Below are 23659 nucleotides of genomic sequence, written 5' to 3'. Positions count from 1 at the left end.
TTAAAAAAAATTGATACCAAAAAAAATCTTACACAAAAAGCTTTCCTGTAAAACGCATGTTCCACTCAACTAAGATACAATGCAAATGTTTTACATCTATTTTTTTTTAATTTAGAATAATGTCTGTGGGACGTCTGGGTGGCTCAGTCAGTTAAGGGTCTGCTTTCAGCTCAGGTCTTGATCCTGGAGTCCTGGGATCGAGCCCTGCATCAGGCTTTCTCCCTCTGCCACCTGCTCTTGCTCTCTCTCTATCTCAAATAAATAAATAAAATCTTTAAAAAATAGAGTAATGTCTGAATTCTTTTAATGTACTTTTATACAAACAAAAGGAAAAAACTACAAATCAAGATATAAGATAGTCATTTTATTTATTTTGTGCCATTTATTTCAAATGTTTACAACAAAAGGACAGATTTTACTTTGCTGTCAAGATTTTGCTTTTGATAAATATTTGAAATGAGGCAGTGAAATGTGAACTGCTTGTGAAATGGGTTGGTCCTTGGCTTCTTTCTACTGGAGGCAGATATCCAATGGGAAAGATGACTTTGTTGCTTCAAATTCAGTCTAGCATCGTTAACTCATCATGGTACCACTTTCTTCAGAGCAAGATTTATGTACACCTCAAAGTGAGAATTAGAGTCTTGGTTTTGTTATAGCTATTACTCTTCTCTTATTTTTAAGTTTTAAGTTTTTATTTAAATTCCATATTGGTTTCAGGAGTAGAATTTAGTGATTCATCACTTATATACAACACCTAGTGCTCATCATAACAAGTGCCCTCCTTAATGCCCATCACCCATTAAACCCATCCCCTGTCCACCTTCCCTCCAGCAACCCTCAGTTTGTTATCTATAGTTAAGAGTTTGTTTTATGGTTTTCCTTTCTCTTTGTTTTCCCCTGTGTTCATCTGTTTCATTTTTTTAATTCTACATGAGTGACATTATATGGTATTTGTCTTTCTCTGACTTATTTCACTTAGCATAATAACTCTAGTTCCATCCACGTCATTGCAAATGGCAAAATTTCATTCTTTTTCATGGATGAGTAATAGTCTATGTATATATACACTTCATCTTCTTTATCCATTCATCAGTCGATGGACATTGGGCTCTTTCCATTATTTGGCTGTTGTTGATAATGTGCTGTAAACTTCAGGGTGCATGTATCCCTGCAAATCAGTGTTTTCAGGTCCTTAAGGTAAATGCCTAGTAGTACAATTGCTGGGTCATAGGTTAGTTCTATTTTTAACTTTCTGAGGAACCTCTATACTGTTTCCTAGAGTGGCTGCACCAGTTTTCATTCCCAATCAACAGTGTAAGAGGGTTCCCCTTTCTCTGCATCTTTGCCAACATCTATCGTTTCCTGGGTTTTTCATTTTAGCCATTCTGATAGTGTGACTGTAGTCTCTGGTTGTAGTTTTGATTTGTATTTCCCTGATGGGATGAGTGATGTTGAGCATCTTTTCATGTGTCTCTTAACTATCTGACTGACTTCTTTGGAAAAATGTCTATTCATGTCTTCTGCCCATTTCTTAACCGGATTGTTTTTTGGGAGTTGAGTTTGGTAAGTTCTTTTTTTTTAAGATTTTATTTATTTATTTGACAGAGAGAGAGATAGCGAGAGCAGGAACACAAGCAGGGAGAGTGGGAGAGGGAGAAGCAGGCTTCCTGCAGAGCAGGGAGCCCAATGTGGGACTCGATCCCAGGACCCTGGGATCAAGACCTGAGCCGAAGGCAGACGCTTAATGACTGAGCCACCCAGGCACCCGAGTTTGATAAGTTCTTTACAGATTTTGGATACTAACCTTTTATCAGATATGTCATTATCAAATATCTTCTCCCATTCTGAAGGTTGCCTTTTAGTTTTGTTGATTGTTTCCTTCACTGTGCAGAAGTTTTTTTATCTTGATGAAGTCACAGTAGTTCATTTTTGCTTTTGTTTCCCTGGCCTCTGGCAACGTGTCTAGTAAAAAGTTGCTACGCCCTAGGTCGAAGAGGTTGCTGCCTGTTTTCTCCTCTAGGATTTTGATGGTTTCAGGTCTCACATTTAGGTCTTTCATCCATTTTGAATTTTTTTGTGTGTCTGGTGTAAGAAAGTGGTCCAGTTTCATTTTTCTACATGTTGCTGTACAATTTTCCCAACACCGTTTGTTGAAGAGACTGTCTTTTCCGTTGGATATTCTTTCCTGCTTTGTCGAAGATTAGTTGATATATGTCAAAGATACAGTTGTGGGTCCATTTCTGGGTTTTCTATTCTGTATTATTGATCTATGTGTCTTTTTGTACCAGTCCCATACTGTCTTGCTGACCACAGCTTTGTAATATAACTTGAAGTCTGGAATTGTGATGCCTCCATCTTTGCTTTTCTTTTTCAGGATTTCTTTGACTATTCAGGGTCTTTTGCGGTTCCATACAAATTTTAGGATTGTTTGTTCTAACTCTGTGAACGATGCTGGTGGTATTTTGATAGGAATTACATTAAATGTGTAGATTGCTTTGGGTAGTATAAACATTTTAACAATATTTGTTCTTCTAATCCATGAGCATGAAATGTTTTTCCATTTCTATGTGTCATCTTCAGTTTCTTTCATAAGTGTTCTACAGTTTTCAGAGTACAGATCTTTTACCTCTTTGGTTAGGTTTATTCCTAGGTATCTTATGGGTTTTGGTGCAGTTGTAAATGGGATTGATTCCTTGATTTCCTTTCTGCTGCTTCATTATTGGTATATAGAAATGCAACAGATTTCTGTACATTGATTTTGTATCCTGTGACCTTACATTGTTTATCAGTTCAAGCAATTTTTCGGTGGAATCTTTTGGGGTTTCTACATACAGTATCATGTCATCTGCAGATAGTGAGAGTTTGAGTTCTTCTTTGCCGGTTGGATGCCTTTTATTTCTTTTTGTTGTCTGATTGCTGAAGTTAGGACTTCCAGCATATGTTAAGTAACAATGGTGAGAGTGGACATCCCTGTCGTGTTCCTGACCGTAGAGGGGAGCTCTCAGTTTTTCCCCATTGAGGATGATATTAGCTGTGGGTTTTGTGGGGGCGTTGCATATGGCCTTTATGATGTTGAGGTATATTCCCTCTATCCTTACTTTGTTCAGGGTTTTTATCAAGAATGGATGCTGTACTTTGTCAAATGCTTTTTCAGCATCTATTGAGGGGATCATATGGTTATTATCCTCTCTCTTATTAATGTGGTGTATCATGTTTTGTTTTTGTTTTTCTTTTTAAGGAGTGTTCTTTTTTTTTAAGATTTTATTTTATTATTTATTTGAGAGAGAGAGAGAGAGAACAGAGGGAGAGTGAAAGGAGAAGCAGACTCCCCACTGAGTGGAGAGCCTGATGCGGGGCTTTATCCCAGGACCCTGAGATCATGACCCCTGCCGAAGGCACTTAACCAACTGAGCCACCCAGGCGCCCCCATGTGGTGTATCATATTGATTGATTTGCTAATATTGAAACATCCTTGCAGCCAAGGAATAAATTGCACTTGATCATGGTGAATGATTCTTTTAATTTACTGTTGGATTCGATTTGCTAGCGTCTTACTGAAAATTTTTGCATCCATGTTCATCAGGGATATTGACCTGTAATTCTCTTTTTAGTGGGGTCTGTGTCTGGTTTTGGAATCAAGGTAATGCTAGCCTCGTAGAATGAGTTTGAAAGTTTTCCTTCCATTTCTATTTTTTGGAAAAGTTTGAGAAGAATAGGTATTAACTCTTCTTTAAATGTTTGGCAGAATTCCCCTGGAAAGCCATCTGGCCCTGAACTTTTGTTTATTGGGAGATTTTTGATTCCTGATTCAATATCTTTGCTAGTCTGTTCAAGTTTTCTACTTCTTCCTATTTGAGTTTTGGTAGTTTATATGTTTCCAGGAATTTATCCATTTCTTCCAGATTGTCCAATTCGTTGGCATATAATTTTTCATACTCTTATAATTGTTTGTATTTCTGTGGTGTTGGTTGTTATTTCTCTTTTTTTTTTTTTTTTGGTTGTTATTTCTCCTCTCTCATTTGTGACTTTATTTGGGTACTTTTTTTTTTTTTGGTAAATCTTGCCAGAGGCTTATCAATTTTATTAGTTTTTTCAAAGAACCAGCTCCTGGTTTCATTGATCTGTTCTGTTTTTTAAGTTTCTATATCATTTATTTCTGCCCTGATCTTCATTATTTCCCTTCTGCTGGCTTCAGGCTTCATTGTTGTTCTTTTTCTAGCTCCTCTAGGTGTAAGGTTAGGTTGGTTATTTGAGATTTTTCTTGCTTCTTAAGGTAGGCCTGTATTGCTATTTACTTCCCTCCTATGACAATTTTTGCTGCATCCCAAAGGTTTTATTTTTTTTTTTAAGATTGATTTATTTGTTTTAGAGAGAGAGAGCAAGAAAGAACATGAGTGGGGGGAAGGGCTGAGGGAGAGGAAGAGAGAGAATCAGAGAATCCGAGGCAGGCTCCACGCTCAGCACAGAGCCAGACACAGGGCTTGATCTCACAACCCTGAGATTATGACCTGAGCCAAAATCAAGAGTCAGACACTTAACCAACTGAGCCACCCAGGCGCTCTTGCATCCCAAAGGTTTTAGACCATCATATTTTCATTATCATTTGTTTCCATGTATTTTTTATTTATTCTTTAATTTTCTGGTAGCCCATTTGTTCTTTAGTAGCATGTTGTTTAACCTCCATGTATTTGTGGTATTTCCAAACTTTTTCTTATGGTTGACTTCAAGTTTCATAGCATTGTGAACTATGCATGTGAAACTATGCATGGTATGATCAATATTTTTGTACTTGCTGAGCCTGATTTGTGACCTAGAATGTGATCTTTTCTGGAGAATATCTCACGTGCATTCAAAAAAATGTGTATTCTGGGGCGCCTGGTTGGCTCAGTCGTTAAGCGTCTGCCTTCGGCTCAGGTCATGATCCCAGGGTCCTGGGATCGAGCCCCGCATCGGGCTCCCTGCTCTGCGGGAAGCCTGCTTCTCCCTCTCCCATGCCCCCTGCTTGTGTTCCCTCTCTCGCTGTGTCTCTCTCTGTCAAATAAATAAAATCTTAAAAAAAAAAAAAAAAGAATGTGTATTCTGCTGCTTCAGGACGAAATGCTGTGAATATATCTGTTAAGTCCATCTGGTGCAGTGTGTTATTCAAAGCCATTGTTTCCTTGTTGATTTTCTGCATAGATGATCTGTCCATTGATGTAAGTGGGGTGTTAAAGTCCCCTACTATTATTGTATTATTATCAATGAGCTCCTTTTTGTTTGTTATTAGTTGTTTTATATATATCAGTACTCCCATATTGGGGGCATAAATACTTAAAATTGTTAGATCTTCTTCTTGGATAGTCTCCTTTATTATGATATAGTGTCCTTCTTCATCTCATTACAGTCTTTGGTGTAAAATCTAGTTTGTCTGATATAAGTATTGCTACTCTGGCTTTCTTTTGACTTTCAATGGCAAGTTTTAAGTAGGTGTGCTCTGGTCTACCTCTTAAAAGAGACCTGATGCTATTTCCACTAGAGCTGAAGCTTTGCAGCACTCTATGGTCAATAGACTGGTACATGTGGAGAGCTTGTGTTGATCTCTGTGGGAGGGGCCCATTGCATTTGTTCTCAGGCACACTTGCTCAAGAAAAGCAGCACCTGTAGAGCACAGTGGGGGTGGGGGCTTGGTGTAAGTGGTTTAGGCTGCCACTGTTGTCGCTGTGTTGCTTATTGAAGTTAGTTTATGCTGAGGGATGGAGAAGAGAAAGGGTGCCAGCCTCCTCCCTCAGCCCCAGACAGGGGAGTTTGCACCTGCCTATCCAGGAAGCCCTCCCAGAAGAGCAGACAATCTCCTCTCGTGTATTCTAGGTATCCCTCAGATCCATGCCTCCACCTTTTCTGTGTCCGGGTCACCTGCCCACCCAGCGGTGCAGGCTTTGTCCCTCTTGTATAGTCACTCATTTATGGCCAATCAGGACTTGATCATCTTGTCTTACCCTTTTTTATATCCATCTACTCCTCTACTTTCAATTTTATGCCATTATTTAAATCTGATGGTCCATTCAGCCCTTGGCAGTTGCAAGGGATAAGGAGCTTGGTGGTTTATCCCATTCAGCTGTACAGATACTATCATTTTTTACTGTCTCAGAGTAACATTTTTCAATGATTTGGTCTGCGGGTTGTTCAAAATGTTTCTTTAAAAGGCAGAAGTCTTGTGGTCAAATAAATTTAGCAAATGCTGCATACCATGTCTTCCTCTTACAAAGTCTCAAAGCACACTAGCAAATGAAGGGCTCTGAGAAGTCCAGAAGTAAAAGAAAGAGAGAAGAAAAGAAAGAAGGAAAGAAGAAAAAGAAAAAGAAAGAAAGAAAGAAAGAAAGAAAGAAAAGAAAGAAGAAAGAAAGAAAGAAAGAAAGAAAAGGAAAGAAAGAAAGAAAGAAAAAGAAAGAAAGAAAGAAAGAAAGAAAGAAAGAAAGAAAGAAAGAAAGAAAGAAAGAAAGAAAGAAAGAAAGAAAGAAAGAAAGAAAGAAAGAAAGAAAGAAAGAAAGAAAGAAAAGAAAAGAAAGAAAGAAAAAGAAAGAAAAAGAAAGGAAGGAAGGAAGAAAGGAGGGAGGGAGGGAGGAAGGGAGGGAGGGTAGGTAACTTTATTTAACCTACTATTTTCTAAACTTACTTTTGAATGCCTTCTAGTAACCCTATATAGAGCTAGCCTACTTTAAAACTCACTGTGGGAAATGCTGTCTTGAAGTTTTTTTTTTTTTCTTTTTTTAAATTTTTTTATTGTTATGTTAATCACCATATATTACATCATTAGTTTTTGGTACAGTGTTCCATGATTCATTGTTTGTTCATAACACCCAGTGCTCCATGCAGAACGTGCCCTCCTCAATACCCATCACCAGGCTAACCCATCCCCCTACCCCCCTCCCCTCTAGAACCCTCAGTTTGTTTTTCAGAGTCCATCGTCTCTCATGGTTCGTCTCCCCCTCTGACATACTCCCCTTTTCTTCCTCTCCTGTTATGCTGTCTTGAAGTTTTAATTCTCTCCTCCTTTGTTACTCTTTCTCAGCCATGACAAATCTCCTTATATTAACTTTTTCTTGCTGAGCGTGTTTGTTTCAAGCCACATTTCAAACATGCCCTATTTGTTTTTCCTATTTATTAAGTCTGGACTGTATTTGAAGATGCTGACTCTTTGGTGCTCTGGATATTATGTTTCCTTGTAAAATCCACATTACTACCTGATAGAGCAATAGGATTTGTCTTATTGTGATTTTGGATTAAGATCCTTCTATGTCCATCAGTTTGTTATCACAGAGATGTGCTGTTCTGTTCCTCATTAATTGTATCCATTCTTATAAGAGATAACATCACAAATCATGTCAGTCACATATACCTACAGTAAATGAGTTTATCAGATCTTTTCTTAGTGAAAATTTCTAGAGGTGGAATAAAGTATAAACATACATGGAATGGGTGTCACCAATAAGGGTTTTTTTTAACACTAGAGAATTTTACATGGGACTTGCTTTGTAGGTGTGGTTTTTTTTTTTTTTTTCTTCAATCTGTGAACTTAGATGTATAAAATATGCTCATCCCTAAAAAAGGTTTCCCCAGCTTTCCTTCATGCTACCACTAATCCTATCCAGACTGGAAGTGATAAGTTGAGCTCTAGGATACAAATACCATGACTGATATACCCCCCTGGATCCTGGGGCACTGTGGTGAACAATTACTGACAAAATCCCTGTTCTCATGGCTTTTACATCCAGTGGGGGGGAAATAGCCAATAAGCAAACAAATAAATAGGTAGTGATAAACACTTTTCAGACCATTAACACAGGGTTATGTGAGTGTGACTGGGTGGCAACTTTAGATTGAATGATCAGGGAAAACTTCTTACAGAGATGACATTTAGGTTGAGATCCTAATGAAGAATAGCAATGTGAACAAGGAGAAGGGAATTGAAAATGCGAAACTCTGAAGCAGGACCCAGCTTGAGATGGTTGAGACCAAAAAGGCCAGGGAAAGGAGCCTCATGGATGAGTAGTAGGAGAAAGTGAGATGAGCTCTTTAAGGGAGGCAGGAGTCAACGCCCATGGGGTTCTGTTAGCCCTGGTAAGGATTTGACAATCATTAGCATATAGGTGGTATATTGAAAGCCAAAGACTTGGACAAGTTTGCCTTTGGGTAGTGAGTAGACAGAAAAGGGAGGGGCTCAGTATAGATTTGGAAAGGTCAACATTTAGAGGTTGAGCAGAGAAGGATGGGGAGAAAGTCAGAAGGGACTGCAATAACCAGTGAGGTTAGTTTAGATGTCTGAAAAGCCAACAGGAGAAAGTGTTTCAAAAAGGAGGGAGTGGTAAATCCTGTTGACGAAATGGAGTAAGAGGAAAACATGGGTGTGCTGAGTTCAGTGGCAACATGCAAGTCATTGATGACTTTGACAAGAGCAGGTTCAGTGTTCATCAGAATGGACTGAAGACAAATGTGATCTGAGAAAGGACGATCATGGATATAGAAATAGAAATACAGATACAAAGGTCAAGGTTTGTTTGTTTTAAGGCAGGATTTATTATCTTTAAACTATATAGAGTAGATTGGAAGAAATTAAGATGAGAATGGGAATAGGAGCCACACCTCCTTGCCTCCCTCCCCTCTCCCCATACTACCACCACCAAGGAAATGTGAGGCAAAATCCTTGGGAGGGAAGGAGAAACTGAAAATAGGAAAAGAGAGAAGCAGGAAACTTACTACATTGTGGACACAGAGTATGGCCACTAGGGCTTAAAGCCTGTTGAATTTGAGAGATTCAGGACTTTTTTGGCTTTTTAATTGATCCCTCCTACCAGAAACCATTCTAATCCACAAAGCAACCCCCAGAGGTAGTTCCCCCTACAGGACAAGAAGCAGACATGGAGAAGTAAATAAACTTGGCCAAGGTTAGTAAGTGTTGGAGTTCGGCTTTGGACATGTTTAGCTTTGGGCATGCAAGACAGAGTTAGGCTTTATGATCGAGAGAGAGGGATGCAAGGGAGTTAAATGTGTTGGTAAGAGAGTGCATGACAACAGTGGGATTGAAGCTGGGTGAGGAGGGAATTGAAGACCCAAGGTCCTAGGTAATGAGCAAGTTGGAGGTCAAAGGTGGAAGAGTGGCTGGGTTGGGAGAACTGGAGATGATTTGGAAGAATAGGAGGTGTGGTTATTGGTGACAACATCACAGAATGAGTGGCTGATGTGGGATAGAAGAGCAGATCACCTGAGCTGAGGTCGAGGAATGGGAGGTCAGGGCCTGTCCCACAGATTGTGTCATCCAGGAGCCTCATCCTTCTTTCCTTGCAAAAGAAACTCAAAGTCTTGTGCTCATGGAATCCTCAGATGAAGTGTGTGCCTGTCCTAGGGCATGGAGGGTTAGGGCAGTGCAGACAGCAGCGTCAGCGGGCTCCCTTGGGTTAGAGTGTCACCCCTTTCCCTCTCTGTCCCCCACCCCTAACCTACCCCAGGCCAGGCATTCTTGGCCCCAGGGCAGAGAATTCTTGGCTGGGGAGAGGCAAAGAGAACAATGGTCCACTCCTCTCACCAACAAGAGAAGTGTTCACTTTTGGCCAAGTGAAGGAAAATAAAATAAGCAAACTGCCTGGCAGTGGCAACTCTGTGGGAGAGAAGTGAGAAGTACCTGCTCCGTTCCCCTCTCCAGCGTCCTCCCCTTGGACCAGTGCGGCTGCCCTCCTTTACTCCACTCACAGATCGGAAGTTCCGGCTTTGACTATCCAAGTTAATGCTACTTATAACTGTTTATAAGCCACGTCACTAACTCTCACGTTCATTTTGTTGTGGTTGTCTTTTCTTCTTACTGCTCCATGTAGGTATCTTTATCCTTACTCTTTGTTTTTTTTTCTTCATTTCTTATGTCAACCATTCTAACTGCAATGTCTCTCCACATTTCCCATCATCCCTCACTTTGGGCTCTTGGAGCGGCTGCTCAGCCCATTTTCTGTGGCTCTTTCTTTTTACAGCCCACCGTCCCTGCTCTCAGCAGGGTCACTTGCCAAAACATAGGTCTGATCACATGGCTGCTTTGCTTGAGAGACTTTGATGGTTCTCCAAATTATTTTGTTTGACATAGAATTTCCTGCAAAATCGTCTCAAGTTACTTTGCTCCAACCACACCAAACTGCACTATTTTCTAAACCTCAGCCCAGTTAAGAACTTTAAAGGTTCTAAGCACTGAAAACATTTTGCTTCTTTTCCTACCCTATAGATTAACAACATTAGTCTGTAATTTAACATTTTATTGTATGAAATAATGTGGAACTTACACATAAGCTGAAAATAATTGGCTATTTTCTAGATTTTTGTGAATTTCTCTTTCTGTCTCTCTGTTAGTGCTCTATCTTTACTGATCCCCCAAGAAATGACCAATTTGACTATTGGGTATTTTAACACTGCCCTCAACACAAATATGACTCAGCTTTTGTTTCAGAAGTTTACTTCTGACTGGAAAGTCTGTCCTCCTTATTGATTTTGTTAACTCTACTTGTCTTTCAAGGTTCTGCTCAAATGTATCTTCCTTCCTAAAGCTTTTGCTGACTCACCCAGGAGTAATTGATTGCTCAGCCTTGTGGTATGAACCTCTAACAGCACTTGTTCTGTTGTGTTATGGTAAATTATCTGTGTGTCTGGAATCTCTGCTCCTATCCCCATGTTACAGCATTAAATCCTCACAATGACCACATAATGTTAAGTATTAGGATCCCCATTTTACAGATGAGTAAACGGAAGGGTTTGTCGCCCATGTCATATAAGCTATTATTAAGACCTAATGTGACGATGAATATAATTAATTTTTTTTAAAAGACTAAGCTATATAGCTGGGAGGCATTATTCTTTATACATTACTTTTGTTATGAAAAATAGAAACATGTTTCTATTTTCTTCTTGCAAAAAATAGAATTTATTATTTCTACATAAAGAAATCCTTTTAATATCAGTTAAAACTAAGAATGCCACTATGCTCAGGTGCAATGCAAATCATGAGGATAGTCTACCCCAAACGTTTCAGGTTCATCTGCTCTTCCTGAGGAGGAGTTGGAGCTCAGGTCCCTGGAGGTGAAAGGCTAAAGCATTCCCTGGTTGTACCTTTTTCTCCCCTTTCTCTCCTGCTTTATTTTCTCACTCTCATTATTCTTTATGGGGGTTTTTAGTAGAGCTCAGCACCATCTTATCCCAGGAATAAAAAATTGTAGTAGATAAGTGTATGTTGAGTGGCACAAAAAACAACAGGAATAATCTTTTAAATTTATTATGGAAGCAAAGAATATTGCCCGTAGAATGTAATCTTTGGCAGTTCAAAAAACAAGGACTTCTAGCAAAATTCTTAAGACCAGTTTTCTTCCTTTGGGCCTTATGTCTGTTTCGTTGTTAGCTAGTCTTTCTTTTTTTTTTTTTTTTTAAGACTTTAGTTATTTATTCATGAGAGACAGAGGAGCAGAGAGAGAGAGAAGCAGAGGGAGAAGCAGGCTCCCAAGGAGCAGGGAGCCCGATGCGGGACTCGATCCCAGGACCCTGGGATCACGACCCGAGCCGAAGGCAGACGCTTAACCATCTGAGCCACCCAGGCGCCCTCGTTGTTAGCTAGTCTTTCAACTTAACCAGTCTCTCGGCCACAGTCTCCCTTTTCCTTAATTAACATCAGGAGTCTTCATTAGATATTTTATGGTTTGTTAGTGATCCTCATTAGCTTTGCTGTGGCCTTAAATTTGTTTGACATTTACTATCTTACTGTGTAGGATTTTATGGTTATTTCTCAGTGTGTACAAGCTAGGCTTCTGGCCATTACATTTTTTACAGTGTATACATTTACATTTTATAGAATCTCTTGTATCCAATATTTTTCTTTACAATTTTATATAAATGACTGGCATCCAGTTTGTCAGGCTTCTTCATATCTTTGTGTAGGTAAATATGGAAAACTAAATAAATATATATCACTCAGTTAATGGTAAGTTTTTCAAGAAATAGAAAAGTATTATATTAAGGTATTCTGTTTCTGCAAAATAAAAGAATTTAACAAAATGTTGTAATTTGGCTTTGTAGCCAAACTCTTTTTTTTATTCTACACCTATTGAATACATATGTTCAAAGTATTGTCCAAGGACCGGGGAATAAAGTAACATTTCTGCCTCCAAGTTGCTGGACTAGTGAAAAGATTATAACAAGTCTAGTTATTTCACAGATCTAGGTATGTTTTATTTCAAAGTGTGTTATTCTCCCTTTGTTCCCCACTCTAAAACAATGCAAGACAAGAAGCCATCATCCCAGCAATAATATTCTTCTTTAAATTTTGTGCCAACCATTTGTATTCCTGTAGTTTGCCAGGTTATTAGGGACACATTGATTAGCAATACAGAAGAAGTTCATTATGTTCAGATCAAAAAGGAAATTTAATAAATGTAAAAAAGGTAAGTGAATGGTTTTGAGTAAACTTTAGTGCTATTCTGTCAACAGTGATTTTTTGAGTATCTACTGTATGCTAAATGCTGATATATAAAGTAAATCATGTAGGGTGAAGGCCAGGGAGCTGTCTCATCTTGGCTGTTCAGGGAAGGCCACTCTGAGGAGAATGACATTTGAATTGGGATCTAAATGACAAGTAGAAGCAGAAGAGTTTTTTGACCTGGGTCCTAAGAGTCTGTGGATAGAATTCAGGAGACTTGGTGGGATGCTTGGATGGGAAAAATAATTTCATTTCTGTTTTCACTAGACTGACTGAAATTTAACATTTTCTTCCATTTGAATGTATCCTATGTGAATACCTCAGCAGCATTAGCATCACCTGTGACTTTGTGATTGGTATTTTCATACCACATCTCAGGTATTTTGAAATACCATCACTGCTTTGCAATGATGGTATTTCTGAGATCTGCCACTAAATCTGATTAATACATTGTGTTAATCAAGAAGCACGCATAATTACACTATTGGTTGTATAATCACCGAACACGTAGAACAGACAATACCCCATGATTCTGTGGCTCAGTCACATGGGTTGTACTCAGCTGATGAGTTCTTATGGACTTGCCCGGGGTCACTCCCATAGCTGCTGTCTCCCAGGCACTCAACCCAGCCAAATAGCCCAAGAAGTCTCACTCCCATGCTCAGCAGCTGGGGCTGACTGTGGGCTGGGCCACATGGCTGCAGCAGGCTGTCCTGGCTTCTTCATTCTGTGGCAGTGTTCCAAGAGAGCGAAAGCCACCAGGCCTCTTGGGGCCAAGGCTCAAAAGTCCCACTCACTTCTACCACCTTCTGTGGGTCAAAGCAAGTCAGAGGCCAGCTCAGAGTCAGTTTGAGAGGAGACTCCACAGGGAAGTATGATTAATTTGGGACCATTACTGTGATAAACTAACTGATTACCATATCATAATTTTTTTTAAATATTGTATTAACAATATAATCGGTATCCTTTTAATCCTTTTACGCTACAAGCGAGGAAAGTTTCCCTCCTCTCTTTGGCTGGGCCAAAGAATTAAACTGACATAAGATAGATAAACAAGAAGAAGGCATACAAATTAATTTAATTGTTGTATGTGTACGCAGGAGTCTTTAGAAGGAAAATAAGGACCCAAAGAAGCCCTTAGGCCCCAAAACTTATATGCCTTTTTTACACAAAGAACGATGAATTGTGGGGATGTGACAAGATATTAGGCTAGGGGCAGTAAGTTGTGGGACAGTGACTAGGAAATGTATGGGGAAACTAATGGAAGATCAGAGTTATTTTAATAGGTTTGTTTGTACAAGTGCATTTTGGTGCCAACTCCCAGTGTCTGCTGATAAGACCGTTCTTCTCTTCTGGTATAGGGAGAGCACCTTTGTCAGGGGAAATTTTGTGTCCTGCTTTCAGGTAGAAAGAGGGAGGGCCGAGAGCCCTTCCTGCATCTCCTGTTTCTCAAGGGCCTGCAGCTCAAAATAATCAGGACGTCAAAATGGCATATTTTGGGGTGGCATGCTCTGAACCCTTTCACTTCCCTTTAAAATATTATCCTGAGAAGACCTTCATCACCTTCAGCGTGTTGTCTAAGAGAGTCATGGCGCAAATGAGGTTAAGAACCCCTGATCTGGAGGCAGGGAGTTCTGGGAGGGGAAGTGCAAAGCCTCAAGGCAGGAGCAAGCTGGCAAGTCCAGCCTGGTCGGGGAGCACAGGGAAAGCTACTGAGGCCGAAGCAAGTGGTGACCAAGGGCTGAAAAAAGGCAGTTCAGACCATGTGGCTTATTGGGAAACTTGTGGTTGGACACTCCCCCACCCCCCGGAGTATGGAAAGTTGGTATTGTATGCATACTAATCTATAATTTTCTTTTATATTTCACAATATTTTGTGGCTATATTTCTCTTTTAGTATATAAAGCTCCTCATTTTTTTCTCATTCTTTTTAATAATTTTATAATGCTCAATTCAATGGATGCATGATTATTTATTTCATTGTTTCCCCAATAGCAAACATTTAGACTGTTTCCAATTCTTTGTGTAAATATACATGGATTTATTTTTCTCTTTTATTTACCTCTATGAAAATATACTGCAGAGTGATTTTTTGATGTAGAATTGCTGGATCTTGTGTATGTGCTTTTAAAAGTTTTGACAGGGGCGCCTGGGTGACTCAGTCATTAGGCATTTGCCTTCGGCTCAGGTCATGATCTCAGGGTCTTGGGATCGAGCCCCACATCGGGCTCCCTGCTCAGCAGAGAGCCTGCTTCTCCCTCTCCCTCTGCTTGTGCTCTCTCTGTCAATCTCTCTCTCTCTCTCTGTCAAATAAATAAATAAAATCTTTAAAAAAAAGTTTTGACAGATATCACTACATTGCTATTCAAAAGAAGGTGGTCCTGACTTCTGTTCTATGAGGTGTTTTTATTATTATCTTTAACCACCAAGAGATCTGCACATTATTAAGTCTAGAATAAGAAAGTTTTATATTGACTGTTTATTCTGTTGTTTCAGAACAATGAGATGGTGGAGCTACAGAGAATACGGATGAAGGATGAAATCCGAGAATACAAATTCCGAGAGGCCCGCCTCCTTCAGGACTACACTGAGCTGGAAGAAGAAAATATCACGTTGCAGAAACTCGTGTCCACATTAAAGCAGAACCAGGTAAAGTTCAAGAAATTTTTTAGTTACACTCCAGTTGGAGCCACATCTTCTGACCACTAAGGTTAAATCTTCTTTTTATTTTTCAGAAAGGGACTTGTCAAAATTTGCCTTAATCTTCCTACAATATTTATGTGCTGAAACTTCCCAACCCTCCTATTTAAGCTGACATTTAAAAGACATTTGGCTCTGTGTTAACTTGTTTTAGCTGGAAGTGGAATGTATTCTAATCAATTTAACCTGACAACTTCTTGTTAAAAGCAATCCCTGCTTGCTCACTCTGCAATCCCTGCTCGCTCGCTCTCTCTTTCTTTCTGTAAATTACTCTTAAATCATACACAGAAAGGAATTATGAAATATAAATCAATAAGAACAAAATTATAAAAGAAAGATAATATCTCTTTTTTTTTTTTTTTAGCTATAATGTGACCAAAAACATTGCATGTCTACACTTAAATATTTTTTTTGGTAGTGAGGTTTAGATAGCTTAATTGCTTTATTTTCCTGATTGGTTTGCCTTGTGGATTGTTACAGTAAGTAACAAAAGTATGTAACTTAGTAAGTAAATTTAGAGGCCAGCCCAGATGTATGCTACTTCTACTTCCTTCCAAAGCTCCTATCTCTATCAAAAACTATTTTTGGTTTTGATAGATACAAGGGTGAAGAAGGGATAGAGATAACCCAGAAGAAAAAAAAGTGCATGTATTGACACAATTGAAATTTGATTTCTGATCACTGCCACTTCATCCAACTTTGGAGTGTTGGGGGGGAACAAGATATCTGCCCAGGGGCTCAGGGGGTGGTTTCAGACCATTAAAAAGGGTTACCAGGATACCCTCTCTGTTTTTACCTCAGTTCTCCCCTTTAAGCACTGACTCACTGTGCGTGTGTGTACTGAGGGTTGATAGTGGTGTAGGCATCCCAGGTCTCAGCTTGGCTGGGGTCAGTGAGCTCATGGTGAAGAAAATCAGACTGAGAAGACTTTTTTAAGTATGCTCAGAAACTTCTTAAGAAGGGTATTTTTCTTTTTCTTTTTCTTCTTTTTTTGGTTACTGATGAAGAATGCAGAGGATTCGAAGCAAATATACTCGAAGTGCACATATTTGAAGTGGTCATTATTCCCAATTCCTACAAATCCTCTCTGCTCTCTGCACAGGCAGGAGGCTATAGCCTCCCATCCCTGCATGTGGTAGACTAATTTACTCAGGAGGTTAATTTAGGCCATTATTAGGTATTTTTGAAAGTCTGCCAAGGTATCCTATGAGTATTCATTAACCCAGATGCCGTTTCTGTGGGAATTTGTACTATCAGCCTGGCTGATTACTGTTTATGGTTTACCCATGCCCTTCCATCAGTAACTGAAATATGGAAATCAAAGGCTTAACTCAGAAGTTTGAAAAAAAACAAAACAAACAAATGGGAAAATGTATACATCTCTTTAATTTTATTTTCTAGATGCAATATGGTAGTTTTCCCAATTAAGTGTCTAATTAATTAACTTGAAATTATTTTCTGCACAAAGGGCCATTCTGGCTTATTTCCTGACAAATGGATGCACTGTAGTGGTACAAGTCTCTCCCAATGAAGAAAATGCTGGGTTTTGTTTTTTGGGGTCTTTTTCCTACTATTGGCCTTTATTGACAGGAGTTAGAATCCATCATATACTCTGTTTCTAATTAGTGAAGTGTTAAGTATAACATTTTATGTACAAATGCCACAGTGCTTTTTTTCAAAGAGATGACAATGCTAGATATCAATCTCAAAACTGCTCGGAATGTTGCTTTGTACTGAAGCTCCCTACACAAAATATACTCCTGCTGCCTGGGTTGACACTTCCCTGAGTAGCCAAGCTACTAACATTATAAAATGCTTAGCTCAAAGAACTAGAAGATTCTTCTTTTTCTGAAGTTCCATTTTTCTTTTAGCTATTTACTGATTATTTTCTTAAATGACTATTGTTTAAACAGCATTTCTTATTCCCTATATAGTTTCTATATGTTAGTTTATTTATTTTCCATCCCCTTCAACTGTAATATAACATCCAGAACAGAGCCTGCCTGGCCCATAGAAGGCATTAAATAAATATCTGTTGAAAGAATGAATAAATTGCTTTGTTTTTCTTGCTTATATTCACTCTTCAGCTTAGAAAGGAAAGTAAAATTTAAGATTATTATAATTCATCAAACCAAGTTTTATTTGTGATCCTAAATATGAAATATATAAGAACATCAGAGAGTTGACTCTGAAAACTTTAGCCACATCCCTCTGTGTGCTGACTCGGTTCTGTGTACAAAATAAAATCAGGTCCAGTCTTACAAATACATTTTATACTTTGATACTTTTGAAAACCAAATTTTCTGAAAGAAGTGTAGGAAGAAGCAGCAACCATAAAGAGAGGTCGAGTTGACTGTCAGTTCCCCATCAGAAAAACCCACTGATGAAGCAAAGCTATTTATTAGACCTCTCCAGTAAGAGACCCACCTCAACAGAGCCTTAGTAATGTCTCAAATGGGAGGTTTAGGGAAAGGGTGTTCATAGGATTTTAGGGTCTGGATTGGGTTTAGCATGGTGGGAAACTGGTTGGGATAGGTTGAGTTTATGACATAATGGCTGTCAGTTGGGGGGCACAACAAAGTAAGGGCCTTGACTTGGGTCTTAAGGAAGCTGTTTTCATTGGGTCTCATCTTCCAGGAAAGTATTTCCCACAAATTTTCTATGCCTAGTCCCAGTATTGGTTAACATAGGGTTAACAGGAAAATTTGCCTGGTCCCAGTGTTACCTACCAGGGCAGGAAATTATGTTAGCTTCAATTTCTAGAGATATACTGGTGGGAGGTAGGGGAGAAATAATAAGTCCTATGTCCCTAATATCTTTATACTAAAGCACTCAATAGTTGTTATCTAACCATTGAAAACACTTGTTAAAATTAATAACTCAATCATACTGATATTATGAAGAACATTTCCTCCAGGGATATGTTTCTATATCAGGCAATAATATCATAAGAGACCTAGGGAACATATTCAATTCAGTTTGATTCATTTAACCAGTGTTTCAGGAGTATCCTTCTATGAGGCCATGTACTTTTTTAAGGACAAAAGACATGGTCACTGTTTAAAGAATTTATAGTCCCAGGAGGGAAGGCAGTTAATAGACTCATAGCCATCCATGTAATTGCATATTAAAAGCTATGTGTTAGATGTGGCAATAGAGGGCTAGATTAAGATCTTGAGACTTCCTAAGCTCTGAAAAGATTGTGATACTTACCCCCAACCCTCATGTAGTTAAAGAGAAAAAAGTTACTAAACTATGAAGTTGCTAGAAGGAATTGCACCAAAGTACGAATTTTTATAATGGTGACTAGTTTGATGCTATTTTAAAAATGTCAGTCATCAGTTGTTTTTTTTTTTAAGAAGGCTCCATGCCCAGCATGGAGCCCAATTCAAGACTTGAACTCACAACCCTGACATCAAGACCTGAGCTGAGATCGAGAGTCAGATGCTTAACCGACTGAGCCACCCAGGCGCCCCCAGATATCAGTTTTTAAGTGCCTTCTCATTCCTGTTTCTTGGTGCCTCCACTTTGTTGGGGCTCAAATCATCTGCTTCAGCCTTACAGTGATGGTACCAGAAAGGAGTGATCTCTTTGCCTGAACAGGTCAATAAAGACTTTGGAGTTAGGATCAGATTTTTGACATGGGTCTTAAAGGTTGAATAAGAGTTTTCCAGATGACAGCCTTGGCCAAGGCAGAGAAACATGAAACAGCTGGGTAAATATTAGGAGCCTAAATATTTATGAGTAGAGTGAGTGAAGTTGCCCAGAGAGAAAGAGATCAGGTTTTATACAAAGTCTACCCTCAATTAAATATGAATTACAAAATTTAAAAAATCTACAGTGCAAACTAAATAAATGTCTTCAAGTCTAGCCCAGGAATATAAACTTTTCCTACTAAGGTCAGATGGTAAATAAGTTAAGTTTTGTAGGCCTAATGTATCTCTAACAGTGTCTCTTCCAACTACTGTACTCTGCTGTTGTAGCATGAAAGTAGCCGGCGACAAAGTAGTGTGACTGTGTTCTAATAAAATTTTATTTACAAAAATAGGTGGTGGGCTAGATTTCATCCAGAAGACAGAGTAGTGTTAGACAATCCCTGGCCTAAACAATCAGTTTAACAAGGATTACAGAATAAAGGTCTACAATGCAAACTAAAGAAGTGTCTGCAAATGTAAGCTATCAAGTAATTTGGGAGCAGTCAGAGGATTGGCTGAAATACTAGGAAAGGTTAGCAAGTGGGTATCCTGAGTTGTTCAGGGAAAGGAAAAGAGAAGGTCAGGAGGAAGACGACTTTACGGTTTATAAGCAGGCCTGGAAGAAACCATGACACAAGGACCCAGATTCTGTTATCGCAAGCAATTTCTATATTTGGGTCTTTTCTATCATGGAAATATGAAATTCCAGTGATCTTGTATAGCAGTATCCATTGTACCCCTCTCCCAGTGTATTACCCAGTATGTATGTATGTATGTATGTATGAAGATTGATTTATTTATTTGAGACAGAGAGAGATAGAGAGAGAGAACAGAGTGGGGGGCAGAGGGAGAGAGAGAGAAAGCACAAGAGGCTGTCTGCTGAGTACGGATCCCAGGACCTCGAGATCATGACCTGAGCCAAAACCAAGAGTCAGGCACTCAACTGACCGAGCCACTCATGTGCCCCTATTACTCAGTTTTTAATTGAGCATAAGGCGGCTATGCAGGATAAAGAAAATGTTCTTCACCTGCCTTGTAAGTAAGTGTCATGTGACTAGTACTGGCCACTGGGATATGAGAAGTGATATGAGCACCTTTTGAGACATGTCCTTAAAGAGAAAGGGTATGCCTCTTACTTTGACCTACTGCTTGAAACATGATCAAGGTGGCAAGCCGACTTAGATCATATGGACCAGAGTAGTAGGCAGTGCGTTAAGATAGAAGAATGACCTCATGGAACAGAGAATCCTACTGGCCCTTGACTGTCTATCTCCATAGTGTTAGAGGAGAGAGAGGCAAACTTCTATCTAGACTCAATCGCTCTTATCTAGGTCTCTGTTACATCAGCCTAACCTACATCTGACCTAAACCTATGTCAAAAACTGTTACCCTAACCTTTGCAAAACAAGCCATTCCAGTGAGATTATGTGAACAAGGGGGGGTGGGGTGGGGAGTGGAATAGAAACAGATGAAAATGGTAATGATCTATGATCCCTATTTCATTTTTTAAATATTTCTTGAGGCGCCTGGGAGGCTCAGTCGGTTGAGCATCTGCCTTTGACTCAGGTCATGATCCTGGGGTCCTGGGATCGAGTCCTCCATTGCGCTCCCTGCTCAGTGGGGTCTGCTTCTGCCCCTCCCCTCTGCTCATGCACACACTCTCTCTCTCTCTCAAATAAATAAAATCTAAAAAAATAAAAAATAAAAATATTTCTTAAAATACAAGTTTAGGGGCGCCTGGGTGGCTCAAGTTGGTTAAGCGACTGCCTGCAGCTCAGGTCATGATCCTGGAGTCCCGGGATCGAGTCCCACATCGGGCTCCCTGCTCAGCGGGGAGTCTGCTTCTCCCTCTGACCCTCCCCCCTCTCATGCTCTCTCTCTCTCTCTCTCTCTCTCTCTCTCATTCTGTCTCTCAAAATAAATAAATAAATAAAATCTTTAAAAAAATACAAGTTTAAACTAATATAAACAGTAAAATAAATGTACAACTAAGCACATAGTTTACATTAGTATCTAATATAATGACTTTATTATATTACCTTTTCCAGTTTATTTTTTCATTCACAACAGCAAACGCTTGTTGAAGAGCAGAATTCTGTTGAAACACTGTGATGGAATATTGAAGCACTGAGGGACACCTCAGGTACATAACAACTCCTCCTTCTGAGGAGACAATATAGTTGTGGAGATAGAATAGTTATTAAAAAGTGGCATGTGATTAGTGCCATGGAAAAGGCCTCAAGGAAGGCCTGTCAGTTTAGAGTAGAGATCTCTTTCCCTTGTGGGCTTTCATGACCAAGGGGTGTTTACACAGGCTATTTGATTCTCAATTCAAAGGAATATTGCATTGATAGCAATGTATATGTATTTTTCTATTATCAGATAATCAGTACCACTATTCCAGATTCTATCCATAAACACATAAAATTTTTCTTTGCTTCATTTTACTCTCATATTTTATTGAGATTAAATTCTTATTGTGATCTTTTAGCTAATCTATCTCTGAATATAAAAATTTCCTTATCATTAATAATTAAGTAAAACAAAGTAATAGTGATGATAAAATATTTTCCTAGTTATAAATATTCTGATAAATTTATTTTTTTAAAAATTCCTGGGCTGCCTGGGTGACTCAGGTCGTTAAGCATCTGCCTTCGGCTCAGGTCATGATCCCAGGGTCCTGGGATCAAGCCCCACATTGGGCTCCCTGCTCAGCGGGCAGCCTGCTTCTCCCTCTCCCTCTGCCCCTCCCCCTGCTCCTGCTGTCTCTGTCTCTCTCTTTCTCTCTCTCAAATAAATATATAAAATCTTTAAAAAAAATCCTTTTTTAAGGCAAACAGTACCCCCTTTTGGCCATTGGTCCCCATAAAAAGAAATCCTAAAACAGACACCTTTTTCATCTCTGCTAAGAATTGAATTTATATATCTAACTTAAAGTATTTATAAATTATATAATATATTATATATACTAACTAATAATATATTATAAATTATATATAATGTCCAAAGAAACCATCCTGTGTTACCTGAAGAGTATAGATACTATGTGCTGTTTTAGATTTATTTTGTAGACTCACATTTTACACTGTGTAGTTTCCTATTTTTAGTTAACACACAGTATTATATTAGTTTCAGGTGTCCAGTATAATGAGTAGACTAACATTTTAATTTTTTAAATAACTAGGTCTACTAGAGTGGTTGATGGCAGTTTTGTAAGACCCAAATTTTAGTTTTATGAATCTTCTTTATCCTATCTAATTCAGGTTGAATACGAAGGCTTAAAGCATGAGATTAAGCGATTTGAGGAGGAAACTGTGCTTCTCAACAGCCAGCTGGAAGATGCCATCCGGTTGAAAGAGATCGCGGAGCACCAACTGGAAGAAGCCCTTGAGACCTTAAAAAATGAGAGGGAGCAAAAGAACATCCTGCGAAAGGAGCTCTCCCAGTACATCACCCTCAACGATAACCATATCAGCATCTCTGTCGACGGACTCAAGTTCTCGGAGGACGCGAGTGAACCCAACAATGACGACAAAATGAATGGGCATATCCACGGGCCCCTTGTGAAACTGAATGGAGACTATCGGACTCCCACTTTAAGGAAAGGAGAGTCTCTACACCCTGTTTCTGACTTATTCAGTGAACTGAACATTTCAGAAATACAGAAATTGAAGCAGCAACTTATGCAGGTAAGATCTCCTTTAGGGCTGTGGGAGTGGATTTCTTGTGGATTGAGTTATAGCCTGTTTTAGGATTTCTTGTTCTCACATTTTACTTTTAGCTTATTTTTTTGAAATACTGCTTCTTCAACTGGAAACTTTGAAAGTACAGTATCTTAGAGAGACACAACAGAAGAGATGTTGCAATCTCTCATTTAAAGCATCACTTTAAGAAATCTTAGAGCCACAAAGTAGATTGCAGTCAGTTGGGAAGGGAGAAAAGCCTCTCCATCTGTTTCTAACAACAAAATTCAGAAGCTATACATACAAGTGAAATGACAGAAAAATGAACTTTTCCATCACAAATAATGGTATGTATAGCTTCAAGAATAATAGTAATTTCTGTGAACAGAAATGCCTTAAGCTTTAAAAGACATGAAGGACTTTCAGTATAATAATTAGACAGGATATCATATGATTCAAAATACAGAACAGGCACAAATCTGAAACCAAGGAGTTCTTATTCCAACATGATCTAGGCCTTACATTTTTAGCATCTTCAAATTCAGATGTCTTGTGAAGAGTCCCAGCCTTTAAGCTTATGTCGCTGTAAAATGGCTTTTCTAGTTTAGGTCTTGCCTTCCTTCCATACCTTAATCCAGTGCTGATGGGAATCTTGCCTGAGGAACAGCATCACTACCATCACCATCGCCTCGGGCTTCTTCCTACTACAAATTGTTGGTCTCCACACAGATCTGCTGAACCAGGAATCTGGTTCAACAGGCTTGTCAGGTGATTAAGTTTGAGGGTTAATTTTCAGTCTGTTATCCTCCCAGGGTTCTTTGCATTTGGCTGATAATTAGAGGCTATCTAGACTCTGGCAGGCATTTGTTTCTATAGCAAACGGGGCTTATATTTTTCTGACTTTACAGAAATGATGACTAAAAATTGAAATTAGCCGAAATAAGAAACTAGAGAACGAATGACGTTAATTTAATAGGTTTATGATCAATAGCACATCAAGAGTTAACATATCGTGCACTTTACCTGCCCTGTGCTTTTGGCTACTAGCAAAGAATTCATTTTCACGATGTATAAATCAAGACATCAAGAGGGCATGGCTGTCGGAA

At 39.0% G+C, this 23659-nt stretch overlaps 1 protein-coding gene across 8 annotated transcripts in view; it reads left to right on the top strand.

Annotated features, from left to right (window-relative positions):
* Positions 1-23659, top strand: part of BICD1 (BICD cargo adaptor 1) — a 228861-nt gene that overhangs the window by 140335 nt on the left and 64867 nt on the right. For all 8 annotated transcript variants that reach the window (XR_003520138.1, XR_003520140.1, XR_003520139.1 and 5 more), the window contains exons 3-4: positions 14972-15124; positions 22134-22559. Coding sequence is in view for 5 of the 8 variants with exons in the window: in XM_027595481.1 (XP_027451282.1) it covers positions 14972-15124; positions 22134-22559 (579 nt within the window). In the remaining 3 variants the exon portion in view is untranslated. The remainder of the gene's footprint in view (positions 1-14971; positions 15125-22133; positions 22560-23659) is intronic.

Source organism: Zalophus californianus, chromosome 9 (assembly GCF_009762305.2).
Source record: "Zalophus californianus isolate mZalCal1 chromosome 9, mZalCal1.pri.v2, whole genome shotgun sequence".
Classification (NCBI taxonomy): Eukaryota; Metazoa; Chordata; class Mammalia; order Carnivora; family Otariidae; genus Zalophus; species Zalophus californianus.
This window is presented reverse-complemented; position numbering and strand designations above follow the sequence as displayed.